Consider the following 17,879-nt stretch of genomic DNA (forward strand, 5'->3'; position numbering starts at 1 on the left):
GAGTCCAAGATTGAAGCTGGTTCAACAGGTCAGTGACTTACCAGGTGAAGAGACAAACTGGTGCCAAAACTAGACACAGTCTTTTGAAGTAGAATTTCTTTTAGGAGTAAATACCTTCTGACTTGAGCTTCTTGTATGCCTAAGTTTACCTGGTGATGAGTTGTTTCTTGCTTTGAATGATCCTGGAACACTTTATAGTAGTAGCTAGGAGTTAGGTTTAGATGGAACATGTTTGTTTTTGTTTTTGTTTTTTTTTGCAGGGCAATGAGAGTTAAGTGACTTGCCCAGGGTCACACAGCTAATAAGTGTCAAGTGTCTGAGGCTGGATTTGAACTCAGGTCCTCCTGAATCCAGGGCCGGTGCTTTACCACTGCGCGATCTAGCTGCCCCGATGGAACATGTTTTTGACAACATGTACCTCTTAAAAGTTACCCAGATGTTTTCAATGTTCTTATGCCTTTATCTTTCTTTCTGGGAAGGAAGAGGAGGCTGCCAAATGGGCCAGGGAAGAAGAGGAAGCTCAACGTAGGCTTGAGGAGAACCGATTACGAATGGAAGAGGAGGCAGCCAGGCTGCGTCATGAGGAAGAGGAGCGGAAACGCAAGGAGATGGAGCTCCAGCGGCAGAAGGAGCTGATGAGACAGAGGCAGCAGCAGCAGGAAGCCCTGCGGCGCCTACAGCAGCAGCAGCAGCAGCAGCAACTTGCCCAGATGAAGGTGAGCTGTCCTTCCCTCAAGGACACAGGTTCAAGGCTACATCTTTGCTGCCAACCAGCTTCCAAGTTAGGAGAGCAGATAGGAGGAAGGCTTTTCTTACAAAGGAGTATGACAGAAAAGCAACAATGCTGGGTCCTTGGAGCTGCGCGGGAAGGAGAGGGACAATACTCTCAGCAGGAAAATAGTCTAAGTCATGAGGATTTCGGGGAATTGTGCATAGACCAAATGGGTTGGAGGGAGGTTTTTAAAGAGTTGTAGAAGAGCTACAGAAGTAGATATGGGCCAAATCATGGCCTTGGGTACCAGATAAGGAACATGGGCATGACATTAGGAACCTATTGAAGACATTGGAGTGATGAGGTGTGGGAAAGACTTTGCAGCTTCTTTCATATGACACGTTCCCGTGATGGTTTGGAAAAGGGTAAGATGTGCCACGGGAGAATAGTTAGATTCCCACTAAGCTTGTGGTGATCACCTGATGTGGGGCTGTGGCAGTGAGAATGAAAAGGAATGGATTGTAGCAGAGGACAATCCACTTGGATGTGTAGGGGCGAAGGGAGAGGTCAAGGATTAAAGGCTTTTCTCCACCCCGGATTGGCAAGTATAATGATCATAGCATTGACTGGAAAGCTGCTGAGACTGGTATAAGGGTTTTCTGGATTGATGTCTGGGAGACATCTGGAGATTAGGGATTGTAGTTCAGGAGAAAATTCAGGGTTACAGATGTCGAATTTGAGCTTCATCTCTACAGCGGTGGGGATTAAAATGAGGGGAAGGAGGGAGAATTGGGGCCCCTTGGGAGGAAATGATTCTTTCTTCCAGAGAAGCCATATATCTTTTTTTCTCCAATCTGAATAGTATTTTTTCTAGTTACATGTAAAGATAGTTTTCAACATTTGCTTTTATAACATGAGTTCCACATTTTTCTCCTATCATCCCCTTTCCCCAAGACAGAATGCAATATGATATAGACTATATGTGTACAATCACATTAAACCCATTTTTTTTTTAATCTTTTTATCCATCATAAAGTGGGAGAGGAAGGAATTGAATGATGTAAAGAAGGAGAAAATTTGAAAGCTTCAAACAAAGGGACTTCTTTAGAAAAGAATGTGAGATCAGTTACACATTTACAGACTGTCCTGGGGGAGGTGCTGCGGAGGGTGGCCAGAGAGGGATGTTGAAACATTTGAAGAGTGAAGACAAGGATTGTTGCCAGGCCCTCAAGATGACTCCCATAGTCCTTTTTTCTAATGAGAAGTGCCTCGTATGTATTTTTGTGACAGTTGAGGTGATGAAAATGGAGTATAGTTTTGCTTTATTGGTGACGGCCAGGTATACCCACACATTTTCCCTTTCTGCCTCCCTCACCACACAGTGTAGCTTTTGAAAAGAAAATGAGGCATAGTGCATGTCTTTCCTGGGAGTACCCAAGCCCAGCTTCCAGTCCCCGATTCTGACTTCCCAGTTGTGTGCCATAGGAAATGACTTAACTTATTTGACCCTCCATTTTCTCACCTTTAAAATGCATATAATAATACTTTAGCTGCTAAATTGAGTTATTTTGGAAGTATTTTGCAAACAGAAAGGCACCATGTCATGTGTGCTACTATTACTATTATTGTGTGAGCCTCAGTTTCCTTATCTATAAAATATAAATAATGTGCTCACAGCTACCTTACAGGATTTTCTCAGAAGATCCCTTTTTAAACATTAAGGCATTATAATTCTACATGTTTATCAGAGTCAGCATTGACTTCTCAGTAGAATTTTCTTTGTTCTTGTCCAGGAAAGGGGATTAAATGTAAATAGTTAGATTGTTGAGGGTAGTAATAGATCAAAGAATAAGTGCTCACATGGATATGTGCATCTTTTTTTTTTTTTGGCAGGCCAATGAGGGTTGAGTGACTTGCCCAGGGTCACACAGCTAGTGTCACATGTCTGAGGCTGGATTTGAACTCAGGTCCTCCTGAATCTAAGGCCAGTGCTTTATCCACTGCGCCACCCAGCTGCCCCCTATGTGCATCATTTTAGGATAGAAATAGTGGGTAAAAAGTGTAGGTAGAAGAAACCATTGAAATCAATTTGTGACTATCAACAGAACTCATTGCTTCTTATTCAAAATTTCAACCCAACTCTTTGAAAATCTAGCAATCAGTTGACATGTCTTTATTAAGAGGAAGATTTTTCACGACCCCCACGTTCAGTTATGCGACCCCATATGGGGTTGGGACCCACAGTTTGAGAAGCTCAGGATTAGATGATTACTTAGGTCCCTTTCATTTCTAATATTCTGTAACCCCAGTGACCTGCCATTTGGGGCTCTTTATTTAGTTCTATGCTCTGTCTTTTTAAGCATTTTTCAGTGATTTACATAGAGGCATGCTGCTTGTGAAATCTGAAGATGACACAAAGCCAGGATAGAAATGATATGGAACAATATCAAGAGCCCAAAACCCCAAATTGTCTGTGTGTGTGTGTGTGTGTGTGTGTGTGTGTGTGTGTGTGTTTTACAAATTGTCTTTTGTTAGTGAAAAAAGCAGAGTCCTGTACTTAATCAAAAAAAATAATAACTCCTATCACTCCAGCATGGAGGAGACTTGCCATGATAGCATTTCATCTCTTAGAAGGCTAACGGCTCTGATTGCAGATTGAAAATGATGGCAAAAACCCCCAATCTCTATTTTGATCTTTAATAAGAAATGAGATGTTCTGACAAGGGGAATCATTGACTCCCTGGTGTTCAGTACCCTGGAAGACTGGGATCAGTTGGGCTCTGTTTTATGGGAAGGCAGGCATGATGGTGAGAGAAACTAGAAATCACATATGAAGAAGAGTTTTAGGAACTGGTGACCAAGAGGGGAAGTGAGAATGTTGTGTTTGAATGATGGGATTTGTCCTGGCCAAGAGGCTGCAGAGCACAGGGTTAGGACCAGGGAAAAGAAGCTGAATTACATCGAAATCTTAACTAAGAATGAGACAAGTTTCTGTTAATTAGAGTGCCTCAAAAAATGAAGTGGGTTTCTTTGATAAACATTGAGTGCTTCGTCATTTAGAGGTGGAAGGAAAGGCAAGGGGACAACTGGTCAGAATAAATGACTTAAAGATTCTGTTGTGACATGAGAGGCTGGACTACCAATTCTAATGCTCTTTGGAATCAGCAGGGGCTTTAAAGTAGATATGGCAGGAATCTTTTGTTGAATGTTCTATGCCTTGATTTCTTGTTATCCTGTCTTAAATGCTCTCATTTCATTTTTGCTCAGCTTCCATCTTCTTCCACATGGGGCCAACAGTCAAATTCTGCGGCTTGTCAGTCTCAAACAACACTATCGTTAGCAGAAATCCAAAAGCTAGAAGAAGAAAGAGAGCGCCAGGTTCGAGAAGAGGTAAGTGTGTACCAGTCAGCCAGGTGCCTGTGCCCTGTGCTGGCAGAGCTTGGAAGAATAGGATTATCATAGTATGTCCCAGCACAGAATCTGGGCGGCCCAAAGGATTGCATCATTTCAAAATGTCTCCTTGTTTGGTTGTAGTTTAGTATCACTTAGATACTTTTAGGTACAACGTGGCGTGCAGATAGTCCCCCTGAGATGTCTTATGCACTATTAATCTACAACCTGGATACCAGAGGGCTCTTCTAGGCTGCTTATGTTCCTCTAGTGCATTTGGGGTTTGGCTGTTTGGACCTCAAGACACACTTTCCTGTAAAACCATTGTTATTGGGGTCTCTGGCTAACCCGCGTAAGTCCGTTTAACTTCAAAGGTGGTAGAACCATAGTCTTTAATTCTGGCATTGTAGAACCTAGCATAATTTATATTACTTCCAGGAGAAAATTTATACAGAGATCTAACTTGGGATCCTTAGTATAACTTGTACAAAGGGAAGCTATAACTCTTCCCCTCCAGAAGGGGATGGGCTGGCTAATGGTGTACCATGGGCTGTCCTGGAGATATAGGTGGAGGTGGAATAATCGCTTCAGACCAAATCTTTTCTTGGGCTCCCAGGGGCAGTCCTCACAGTTGAGAATGTGTTTATGCCTGTTGAACATGGACATTATTTATGAGGGGCAGGAGATGGGACCTTTCCCTATGGAGACTCCCGTTGGCCCATCTCTAAGACGGTTTAGAAAATGGTGGCGATTCCCCGAGAGGTCAGACGACTTTATTCAGGGTCTTCTGACTCCGAGGCCAATCTCCTGTCAATGCAGAAGCGTTTCCTGTGTGCCAGCTCTGGCGCTCGCTTCCTAAAAGCACATTGTGACCTTCTCTTGTCACCAAGCTCCACCATGCTGAGCTCGGAGCATAATCTCACACGTCCTTGGAGACGGACATTGTTTTTCTCATTGAAATGATGGCGCTTCTCTGAAATCCCACTTCTTTAGAGCATTTCATAGTCTTCGAGCCTAGGGCTGGAGACCTCAGAGGCCATCTCGGCCCCTTCCTTATTTCACAGAGGAGGAAGGGGAGGGCTGTGAGTGTTTGGGATGGGATGGCGGCCAGACCTTTTGTCTCCAGAGCCAGTTCCTTGGGGAGCCCATAACTTGTCTCATCAGGATTACGTTTTTGGACTTCTGTAGGTGTGAATTTTATTTAGTGCTATAATTTTTTAGTCCCCATCAGACCAGAAGAAACTTGAAGGGACTGAGAATCCAAGTTGAAAGAAAGCTCGTGACCTGCCGCTCCTCTTTTAAGGAAGATAGACACACATGTCTGTCTTTGCTCTTACAAGCTGCATTTACCCCCATTCACAAAAAAGAGGTCCACTTTTCAGAACAGGATCCTAGCATCAAAGATTGATAGCTGGAAGGGACTGTAGAGGTCATCTGGCCTAAACTCCTTGTTTCACAGATGAAGAAATTGAGACCCTCGTGAAGGCCACGTGACTTACCTAGGATCATGGCAGTCGTGTGTGGCTGAGCTGGCATTTGAATCAGCTCCTCCAAACCCAGTCCTCTTTTGACTGTAGTCTTGGAGGAGTAAAGGTTGCGTTATAGAGGGACAAATATTGTAGTTGACAAAAATGTCTATTTTGCTATGGAATTTGTGATTAGAAGCAAAAAAGTCATGTGTTCAGGGAAAAGTCTTTTAGGAACTTTTTTCTTTTACACCTTAAATTTATATTTTTAAAACAATGATAATATTTTTTAAGGTTTGTTGCTAGTAAATAAATACCAAACCTTTACCGTCCCATATTATTTCTAAAATTCTTTGCAATAGAAAGATATTGGTGCACCTGATACTTTATAGTTCCTGTACATTGACGGGAGACAACAAAGCACCTGAGTTTGATCCCTGGTTCTCTGACTCCAGAGCCAGCACATTCCCCCTCATACCAGAGGAAACTATGCCTATACATAGCACCTATTATGTGCAAGGCATTGGGCCAAGTTATTTATGATTTGTTCAGTTGTTTCAGTCATGTCTAACTGTTCATGACCCCATATGGGGTTTGTTTGTTTTTTTGACAAAGATCCTGGAGTGATTTGCCATCTCCTTCTCCAGGTCATTTTACAGATGAGGAAACTGGGGCAAACAGCGTTAAGTGGCTTAAGGTTCATACAACCAGTGTGTGTCTGAGGCCGGACAGGAACTCAAGAAAATGAGTCTTCCTGGCCCCATGCCCAGCACTCTGTCCTCTCTCCCACCTAACTGCCCCTCTCTTCTAATGAGGCTGCCTATATCTATCCCCTAAACTAGAGATCAGAGTGTAGGGTATGTTCAGGGAAGACTAGCCCCTCTGATGTGAGGGCTGTTCATCCATGACCTTTGGTATCCACCTGTGGCTCTAACAAGCTGTAACATACACCATGGCCACACTTTGGTAAAGCATTTTGGCAGATGGGCTAAACCAGGTTGAAGGTAACTAAGGTGTCTAAGACCCTTCAGTGAGAATGGGTGGTTGAGAACAGTTTGTTCCAGTGGTCAGCAAAGTGGCTGAAGCAGGCACTGTGGAGCGCTTAGAGCTCAGATGACATGAAGATCTTCCACTACATCCCGAGCCATCACTAGTCATCTTGATTTTGTCTCGTCACAGGACTGGGATGACTCTGGAAGAAAAAGTGAAGCCGTTAACTTTGCATGATTCTGTCTCACTTAAATCCAATCTATGTGTGAATCAAAAGACATCCCCCATACCATTTTACCTGTCTCATGGTCCTGTGGTGACAGACAAGTGATGAAGCAACATTTGTGATACACTGGGAGCTGTATTCACAACCCTCCATACAAGTGTCCCAGGCCATAGAGTAGTCTTTTTACTGGACTGCAGTAGTCCCACGGGTGTCTGAGCAGCCTTTTGAGGGGGAGGAAGGGCTAAAAAATGGTGCCCTAATAATTGTCTGCTTCACCTAACCCTGGCCTGCTTACTGTGGCAGGCAGAGATCCCACCCTGTGGTCAAAATACACAAAAAATGTACAAAAATGTCTGCAAAGATGATTCCACTCAACACTGGAACATGAAATTTTGTGGGGTGGGGTGGGGTAGGGCAATGAGGTTTAAGTGACTTGCCTAGGGTCACTCAGCTAGTAAATGTCAAGTGTTTGAGGCTGTATTTGAACTCAGGTCCTCCTGAATCCAGGGATGGTGCTTTATCCACAGCACCACCTAGTTGCCCCCTTGGAACCTGGAATATGTGCACACTTACAGACAACATGAAATTCAGGAGACTCGAAAGTTGAACAGCTCCTGTTGCAAGAGAACTCAGCAGGAACTGTATCCAGATAGCAGTCCTGGGTGAATCAAGGCTGGCAAATGAAGGCTAGCTTACTGAAGTCGGAGCTGGATACATGTTTTTTGGAGTGGCTGCAGTGAAGGGAAGCACCTGTGAGGCTGGCCTAGGTTTTGTAATCAAAACTAATTCAGTCAAGCTTGTATGCCTCCCAACAGGAGTGAATGACGGCCTCACAACAATGTGATTGTCACTTGCAGAAAAGTGCTATGACATCATCATTAGTGCCTATGCACCCACCATGAGGAATGCTGATGAAATTTTTAAAAAAAATTATGAAGAACTGAAGATCCCCATCAACAATGTGCCAGAAGAGGACAAGCTTATAATTCCAGGTGACTTCACTGGAAGAGTAGTAGATACAAACTATCAGATGTGGCAAGGACGCCTTGGAAGGGAGTTGGAAACAGCAATGGTTAGACTTGTGACCTCATCATCTACACTGCCTTCTGTTTACCTAAATGCAGTAAAACTTCATTGCTTCTACCCTTGCAGCAAACATCGGCATTTAATAGACTATGTGATTATAAGGAGAAGAGACAAGATGGGAGAGTGAGGAAGGCAGTGTGTGGTGCAGAGTGCTGAACTGATCATAGAGTTATTCTCTTAGAGCTAAATATTCACATTCAACAAAAGCAATGGCCCCAAGTCAGGATGACTACCAGAAGACTTGATGTCAAGAGATTAGAGCACTTCTCTGAGGGGGAACATTTTGTTGGTAACTTGGAGGAAAAGCTGAGCCAACACACAGTTGGCAACAGTGGATCAGAAAAGGTATTGGTAGTTTTTGGAGATTTGGTTTTCAGAACTGCATTTACTCATCCAGGTAAGAAAACTTGCAAACATCAATATTGGTTTTATATGAACAATGGGAAAATTCAGAAGCTGCTAAATGAAAAATGAGAACTCCACAGGGTTCATCAGCGGGATAGTTCATCCATCTCTAAGAAGATAGCATTTGATTCTTTCAAAAGTGTAAGCAAAGCTAAGATAGATGCACATTTCTTGGCTTAGTAAGAAGGTAGATGAAATTCAGTTTTACACTGACAGTAACTATCCAGAGTGCTTTTATGATTCCCTGAAGGCTATTTATGGATCAAAGACCTATGCTGTACCTCATCTACTCAGTGCTGATGAAGCCACACTGATCAGTGATAAGGACATGGTCCTGCAGAGATGGGCTAAATACTTATGTTCTCAACAGGCTGTCATCAATCAATGCTGAAGCCACTGACCACATACCTCAGGTTGAAATCATTCCCTTTCTAGCCAGATTTCTAACTGAAACAGGTTTTGGATGCCTTTGGCTCCTCTCCTGTAGCAGAGGGCCCAGTGCTAATTCTATTTCAGCTGAGATTTGCAAGGCAAGGGAGTCCATTGCTCATAAAAAAGCGGATTGAAATTTTCTGGGTTATGTGGCAAGAGGCAGTTATTCTTGAGGAGTTTATGGATTCCTCTTTTGTCCATTTCTATAAAGGTAAAGGAAATAGATTGTCCTGTGACAATGGGGAGGAGAGGGTGGCTGTCTCTTAGTCATTGCTGGCAAGATCCTTGCCAGAGTCCTTCTTAATAAACCGATCCTTCACCTGGAAGATAGTCATCTACCTCAGGGCTTCTTAAACTATTTCTACTTGAGACCCCTTTTCACCTGAGAAATTTTTACACCACCCTGGGTATATAAATATGTTGCCAAATTTCCCCCTCTATTTTCTCTGTCTGTCCTTTCATATAAATGCTTTATAAGGTTACTAATTAAAGACAAAAGCAGATTAACAAAATTATGAACAAAACGAGCATATCTGGGTTTTCCAAGGTTGGTTTGGGAGAACCACAGCAGGTCAAGTCAGAATCACAGCTTAGCTGGGGAAGGGCTGAGGCTGACTGCTCCAGCAACTGAGTAGAAGCTGCAAATGCAGGTGGAGAAAGCTGTGCATGCTCAAGCTCAGGACCTGAGGCGGGTGGATGAGATCTCTGGACTCCCCTGGCAGGAGGATCAAGGGGCTTGGCCATGGGAGGAGTAGGAGGTGGCCCCAGAGGAGGGGAAGGACTAGGGCAATTTGAATCAGGCTTGGTTTCCCCTTCCCCCACTGCTTCTAGATGTGGTTGGGGCATTGCCTCCAGGCATGCAAAAGAAGAGAAACTCCTAGTGTTAGAATTTGGGGGAAAAAAAATGCAGGAGTCAGAGTTTTCTCTGAAAAGGCATGGTTGGGGTAGGGGGGGATATTTATATTCCCTTGTGTGAGCACCTTCCTCACTCATCTAGCAAAAATAAAAATAGAAAATCCACAAAAACAATGCTCTAACATGATCTTATCCCCCATTTGTCTGGTTAAACAGACTAAAATCAGAAACAGAGTACTTAGGGAGTTGAAAAAACCCATTTGAAAATTTAAATAGAAAACAGCTGGTACTTAGCAGTACTTAGGAGTTTAAAGGGACAGGGTAGGGGAAATTTCTTACCCATCCAGAAGATTAGAAGATTGAGTTTCAGCTTTCTTCTTCATGGTCAGCCATCTGTAAGGGGCTAAAATTCTAGCTAGTCTGTCTAAAATATCTAATGAGTGGTCACCAATAAATTATAAGCTTTAGCAAGAGTTTAGACTTTTAAGCATTTATTAAGGAGAATAAGAATTTGGTGAAGAGAGAGAAAGAGGCCTAGATTCAGCTATCTATCTCAGGGAGCCTGCATCTCTATCTGCTCTCCACGAGAGTCCTGGTGAAAGAGAGAGAACCACACCTCCTTCATCCCACAAGCTGCCTAAGAAACTGGGAACATCCCAACCACATGCACACACATCTCCAAGCTAATTGGCTGGTATCCTTGATCGACGGTACCCACGAGCAAACGTCACTTCCTGACACCAAGGAAAGCCGCATGGCTTACCCTCAGACACCTTCTCCTCATGGCAGAACTTTCCTACAGTAACTCTCCAGCAGGTGGCATCACTCTAATCATTACAACATGGAGTCACAACCCACAGTTTTAGAAGCTTTGATCTACCTGAGGGCCACTGTGGCTTCAGAAAGGGCTAAGGAATGGCCAGTATGGTGTTTGCTATCTGACAACCCCAGGAGAAATGCCAGGAGCAAAACAGAGGTCTGTGCACAATGTTCTTGTATCTGACCAAAGCCTTTGGTAATGTCAGTCTTGAGGACTTGTGGAAAATCATGTCACAGTTTGGTTGCCTGAAGTTCATTAGTGTTGTACATCAATTTCATGATGGCATACTCGCCTGGGCTCTGGGTAATGGATGATGTTCTCACACTTTTCCAGTCACTAGTGACTGCAAGATTCTATGCTTTTTCCCAAGCTTTTTAACACGATATTTTCAGCAATTGTTGTCAAACTCCTTCAAAGAGGATGAAAGGAACATCAAGGTCAACTACCACACTGGTGGTAAATGATTTAGCATGAAAGGCTACAAGCCGCGACTAAAGTGACACATAACTTTTTGTTCACAGATGGTTGTGCACTCAGTGTGGCCTCTGAGGCCGATATACAACAGATTATGGATACATTCTCTGCCATTTGTGCTAATTTTGGCCTGACAGTTAACACCAAGAAAACACAGGTACTTCCCCAGCCAGCACCACCCCATCCATATGTGGCACCATACGTGGTTACAGCAATTGGAAAAATTAAGAATGCTGTGAATAAGTTCAATTAACTTGGCAATCTACTTTCCAACAATGTCCACGTAGATGATGAGGTTAATGCACACATTGCCAGAGCTAGCTCAAGGTTTGGAAAGCTCCAAAGGAAAATGTAAAGAGAAGAGTTATTAGACTGCCTGCCAAATTGAAGGTCTACAGAGCCATTATGCTGACCTCATTGTTGTATGCCTGTGAAACCTGGACAGTCTAGCAGCACTATTCCTTGAAACTGAATCACTTCCATTTGAATCATCTTAGGAAGATCCTGAAGATCACCAGACAGAATGGACACTGAAGCCCTCCCTCCAGCTGAACTGCCAAGCATTCCGACTCTACTGCAAGAAAGCACAACTCCTGTGGGCTGGCCATGATGTTCAAATGCTGAACATATATTTACCTAAAAGACTTATTTTACGGAGAACTTGACACAAGGCATGTGCTCACTTGGTGGTCAGAAGAAGCAATATAGGGACACTCTCGAGATCTCTCTGAAGAACTTTGGAATTGATTGCATAACATGGGGGACACTGGCAAAGGACTGCCCAGCATGGCATGCTCACATCACAGGTTTTAAACAAAGCAGAATTGCAGTAGCTCAAAAGAAATGTGACGTGCAAATTTAGACATCTTCACTCTAAATGTACTATTTGTGCCCAATCTGCCATAGAGCCTTCTGAGCCCATATTGGTTCTGATCAGCAAATCAGACACACTATAACCTGACCCCTACACAGTGATGTCATTTTGGTCCTCTTTGAGAACAAAGGACAACAACCAACCAAGCTAGAGACCATAGAGAGTAATTACAAAGAAAGAATCGTGGTTAAAATGTTCAGAGGTTCAGAGGAGACAACTACGAAAGGAACCTGTAGTTAAGCCTGTGATCTCAAATGTCCAAAGATTTAGCAGTGAACAAGAGAGGCTAGACGGCAAAAGCATAGGGAGGCGTATTTGACCTCATAGATATTGCTGAAACTTGGGATGAAATCCATGACTGGAATACAATACAACTCTAGATGAGTACACCTTACTCAAAAGAAACTGGACAGGTAAAAATGGGGCTGGGGTTGCATTTCAGATTAAGAATGTATTCTCCTAAAGAAATTGAGGAATGAAAGTCGGCAAACATGGTGGAGAGTATGTTGGTGAAGATCAGGGGAGGAGAAATGGAAGTGATTTTGTCATCAACATGTGTTACAGACCACCTTGGCAGGAGGAGGTGATAGAGCTGAGTTTGGGAAATGGATCCCAAGCTTGGCAGAGAGACATGATGCATTAGTGAAGGGGGACTTGAATTACCCAGGTGTGTTCTAGAGCCACAAAGGCTATTGGTTTTTTGACTTGTTTTTAAATAATGTCATATTTCAAAAGATGGAAGAACCAGCAAAGGAGGAATAACTGATCGCTTAGTTAGAGATGATGGGATCTTTTTGTGAGTCAGAGGAGAAGTAATCACTCCCTCCTAGAGTTTATGATAAATACTGTGTTGTTTTCATAATCTGTTACTTGTTCTAATAATCTGGATATTTTATATATTTTTGCAAATATTAATTTCACCTAGGTTATCAGTCTTGTTATGTAATTTGGTTTTCATCTCTTCTTTGATTTTTCAGGATTTTTACTTGGGGAGGGGTTAGTGTCTATTTGGGTGTTTTGGATTTATTGGGGGGGGTTTGGTTACATTTGCAGTTCATTGATCTTATTGATAAATGGGCTTAGATAATTATATTTTCCCACATGCCTTCTTTAGCTAGATCCCCAACATTTTAATATCTTATCTCATTATTTTCTTTGAAATTTTCTTTTGTTTCTATGATTTGTTCTTTGACCTACTGGTCCTTTAGGATTACATTTAGTCTTCAGTTTTAATCCTTTCTTTAAAGGCTCCTCATTGAACATAATTTTTATTTCATTGATATCAGTAAAGTATATATTTAATATTTCTGCTTTTATGCCCGAAAGCATTGTCAGTTATTAAAGGCATCATGCCTATCTGATTTATATGTAAACTTTTTTCTTCCTATTTAGTAATCTCTAAAGGTCTATCATATCTAACTTTTCTAAAGTTCTATTCAGTTCCATAATTTCTCACCTATATTTTGGTTTTATGTTTAGGTTTGAAAGGGGGTAGGTGTGTTAGGATTTTCTTTTTCTTTTTTTGGGGGGGGTGCGGTTTTCAGGGCAGTGAGGGTTAAGTGACTTGCCCAGGGTCACACAGCTAGTAAGTGTCATGTCATAGGCTGGATTTGAACTCAGGTCCTCCTGAATCCAGGGCTGGTGCTTTATCCACTGCACCACCTAGCTGCCCCTGAAGCCAGGGAATCTAGGCTGGAGATCCAGGGAAGAGAGAGTTGCAGGAAAGGGGACAAAAAACCGCTCAGAGGGAAGAGATGGAGTGTCCTGTGCAAGGGACATTGTCACTGGATCACAGCCTGCATGAAGTATAATAAGTTGTAAGAAGACTGGAAAGGTAAATGGGCTTATCATCTACAGTGCCTTGAAGCTTGCTATAGCTTCCCCAGTTATCTCCTTTAATCATATGTTTTTTATTGTGTCCTTTTATGAAATCATGAATGGTTTCTCTTTCATTTGAGTTGAAGTATATTAGATTTTGCTCCTGCCACTTGAATCTTTGAAGTGTGTTTTTTGTAAACAATATTTTTGCGTTTTGTTTTCTAATCCATTCTGCTATTCTTTTCTATCTTATGGGTGAATTCATCCTGTTCACACTCATGATGAATATTAATTGTGTTTCCCTCTATCCTGTCCTCTTATACTTTTTCCTCTTTTTGCTCCCCCATGGTGAAAGAAAAAAGTATTAACTCTAATGATCTATAATTGAAGTTGTCTTTCTCTTTTCCTTCCTCTCTCCATTGCCTTCTCTTTGTTTCTTTTTAAACCTCACAACCCCCACTCTCCCATAATGCTCTACCCTTGACTTTGGAGTTGTTTTTGTTGTTTTTTACTTTCTTTTTCTCTGCCTATTTCTCTATGGAGAAATGTCTTCTTATACCATATTCTCTATGTTCTGTCTTCCTTTATCTGATTCATATGGGAGTGAGGTTCATTGGAATGCTCATTTCCCCTTTCTCATTTCTTGATACTCATGTATTCTTTTTTTTTAAACTATCTACATGTAACTGAAAAATAGTCAGGTATTCTTTATATCATGTAGCCCTTCTGGTTGAAATAGCAACTTTACTTCCCAGTAAAATTTCTCTTTCCCTTTCATTTCCTTCTTTTCCTGAGACCACCGTAAAAATAGAGTAAAACTATCTGTAGGCCCCCCAGACTGTCATAACTTTCTTGCTGACCTTTATCTCAAGGGTTCTGAGAAGACGCTTGCTTCTTCTGTACCTTAATATTAGAATGTAAACAATTCATCACCATATAGTCCCTTAACCAAATGCCTTTAGTGTTTTTTGTTTCTTTTGGCTCTTGTGTTTGCATTTCAACATTCCTACTCGGCTTCAGCTTTTTCATCAGGAGTGCTTGGAAGTCCTCTCTTTCACCAAGTCCATTTTCTCTGTTTGATTATACTGAGCTGTGTCAAACGGGTTGTTCTTGATGATGGTGAGGGTGATCATAGTAATGATGACGTTGATGAAGAAGTAATAATAGCCAATCGAGTGCTTTACCAATATGACCTCGTTTTATTCTCACAACAGTCCTCGTTTGTTGTGATGTTGTTATCCTCATATAGATGAGGAGACTGAGTTACACACACACACACACAGAGTTTGCCCAGCCAGGTAGTGCCTGAAGCCAGGTTTAAACTCAGGTCGTCTTAACTCCAGGTCTTGCACTCCAACCATTATACCAGCTAAGTTGCCTCAGCACCTCTTGGCTTTCTCTAAACCTTTTATCTTTTAATTTTTGGAATACCATATTCCCAGCTCTCCTTTATAGCAGCAGCTGCCATGTTCTTTGTGATTCTGGGCTACTTGTCATATTTTTTCTTTAACCTCAAAACTCTGGTTTTCCTCAACATTTCATGTTTTTAAAAATCAAAATTTTCTAGTAGTCTTTTAATTCTTAGATTATTTCTCTTTGACTTGTTTTCTAGGCATGTTGTTTTTGATAGAAGATACTTTATATTTTCTTCAGGTTTTTTTAGTGTGCTTTTAGTATTTCTTGTTCTCTTTTTTGGATGTATTGCTTTCTGTTTGGCTCATTCTCATTTTCAGGGAATTCAGTTCGTGGTTAAGATTGACCACCATCCCTTCTAAGCTGTCAGTTCTCCTTGTCATTCTTTCCTTCTTGGCTGTTGTCTTCTTTAATGTTACATTTTGTATTTCTTGTTTCATTTCTTCCAGGTACTCTAGTAGTCCTTGTGGACAGGATCTTCTTTTCTGTGAACATCTCTTTGGACTTGTGGAGTTAGTCTTTTCTTCTGAGTTTACTTCTTGGACTTCTCTCAGTCCAAGGTATTTCTTCATTGTATTGGGCATTGTCTTATGTTACTCATATTTCCACCCTCAGTTTCTGAATTGGGGTTTTGTGTTTGGGTCAAGCTCTGTTCCTTTCTCTCCTCCTGAATGGTATCATCAGGCCCTTCTTGGACCTAGATGCAGAGTCCAAGATTAGGCCCCCACTTCTGTAGGAATTCCTGGATTATGATTGAGTTTCCCAGTGGTTTTAACCTTGAGTTGGCCTTTGGTGCTTTCTTTGTGTCCTCACCAAGTCCTGAACCTAAAGTTGACTTTGTCCCTTTCAGAGTCCTTGACAGGCCCCAGTAAAATGTTGTTTGTTGTCCTTGTGGGCCTCTTGCAAGATGCCAGGTGCTGCCTGGCCCTTTCTCCTGCTATGGCTTGGGCAAGGGCCAAGCAGTCACTGGTCTGACCTTGTAGCCCATTGTCATTTAGGTCAGGCTACTTGGACTCTGGGTTGGGAATGGCCTCCCTGGATAAGAGGTAGGTTATAGGCTAGTGCATTTCTGTGTACCATCCTGGCCCTGTTTCCTTAGGAACCTTGAGTTGGGCTCTGTCTTGTTTGGTTGTTGGCACTATTCTGGCCTCCTCCCCTGCTGTGGGACTTGTCTCCTTGAGCTCTTTGTTGTTCATCTACCCTAACTTGTTTCAACTCTGATCTTTCATGGGATTCTGGCAATATTTCTGTGCAGTTCTAGACTGAATAGTGACTTTCTAGTTATTTGTTTGGGGTTTTCTTCATTGTTATCCTTTTTGAGGCATTAGAGCTTTATTGGGGCTTTATGTGGGGGATCTGGGCTGTTTTTGGAGAAGTAAACTGATACGGTTTGGAAGTGGGGTAGCTGAGAACTTCTGTGGTCTGCTGATCATTCGTGGTCTCAGACCTGCACGTGGTTGCTGCCATTCTAGCCTGTCTGAGGTGAACAAACTGCCAGACCAACCTGGATCTGTTTTTGACAAGGTTACTAAATTAGGAGATCAGTGCTTCACATGGATTCTACCTGGTGCAGGTGCTCATCCCTTCACACCCGACTTCTTATCCTGGCCTGCAGGTTGCTCTCCTTTGCTCCAATCTCTACCTGCTCTGACCATGTCCATCCTGTCTCCCTACCACCTCCAATTCAGCCAATTGCAGTACTTCCCTCCCAGCTCCAGGATCAGATAAAATCCTGTTTAACCTTCAGAGCCTTTCCTGACTTGGCCCCTTCTACTTTTCTCGCCTTCTTAGACCTTATTCTCTTTCATGACCTCCACCATCCCGCGATGCTGGAGTCCTTGCTACTTCTTGCACATGATTCTCACCTCTCAACTCTCATACCTAGAACACTCTCCTTCCTCATTCCTGCCTTCCTGCAGGTCTCTTACAAAAAGCCTTTCCGGGTCCTCCTTAATCTTAGCACCTTTCTTCTGAGAGGGCTTCTTAATTTATTCTGTTGGTATCTGATCTGTACATGTTGGCTGCCTCATTAGAAGGGGAGCTCTCTGAGAAGAGGGACTGTTTGCTTTTTGCCTTTCTTTGTCCCTCCAGCATCAACACCAACTGAATGGTTGCACTCATTGAGTCATAGAAGTGGAGGCTAGAATATAGGCGACATTGCTTGAAGATGGCCATCTTTAGCCATTATTCAGCTATTCCCCAGTTCACGGGAATTCACCTTCTTTCTAGTTCTTTGCTACAACAAAAGGTGCTACTGTAAAAGATTTCTTTACATGAGGCCTTTCCCTCTGTCTCTTCTGGAGAGTATTAATCACTGGCTCTTCAGGACATGCCCAATCCAGTGAATTGCCCTAATTCACAGGCCCACCAGTCTTGGATCAGTACCCAGCCTACCACAGCCCCTCCAACAATTTTCTTAGCTTTGCCAATCTGATGAAATGAGGTGGAACCATTTTTTTTTTAAAATAATGTTTGGTGACTGGAGGATTTGGGCTATTGATATGGTTATTGATAGCGTAAGATGAATTCAGTAAGGATAAAAGTTTTATACTTGGACTCAAAGAATCAGCTTCACAGAGGGTGAAGAGAGCATGGTCAGACAGCAGCTTGGGAAAGATTAGGGGCGGGGTTAGATTTGAAACTCAGTGGAAATCAGCTGTGGGGCCCCCAAAAGCTGGTTTGATCTAGGGCTGCCATGAGGAATGATTCTCCCTCCTTGATCTGCCCCAGTCAGACCACAGCTGGAGCTGTACTTTAGGAAGGACTTGGATAAGCTTCAGAACATCCCACAGTGAGCCCTCAGAGCTGGGAGAAGGCCTTGCCTCATTATGACATAGATATCACTTGAAGGAACCCAGGTGATTTAGCCTGGAAAAGAGAGGATTTTGAGGGTCATGGTAGCTGCTTGCAAGTATTTG

At 42.5% G+C, this 17,879-nt stretch overlaps 1 protein-coding gene across 1 annotated transcript in view; it reads left to right on the forward strand.

Moving 5' to 3' along the window:
* The window catches only part of GIGYF2 (GRB10 interacting GYF protein 2), a 171,239-nt gene that overhangs the window by 141,799 nt on the left and 11,561 nt on the right, over window positions 1–17,879 (forward strand). Inside the window, 2 exon segments of the mRNA XM_043999298.1 lie at window positions 480–716; window positions 3,980–4,102. Of these exon segments, the coding sequence (XP_043855233.1) occupies window positions 480–716; window positions 3,980–4,102 (360 nt within the window).

The sequence above is a fragment of the Dromiciops gliroides genome, chromosome 4 (assembly GCF_019393635.1).
Source record: "Dromiciops gliroides isolate mDroGli1 chromosome 4, mDroGli1.pri, whole genome shotgun sequence".
Taxonomy (NCBI): Eukaryota; Metazoa; Chordata; class Mammalia; order Microbiotheria; family Microbiotheriidae; genus Dromiciops; species Dromiciops gliroides.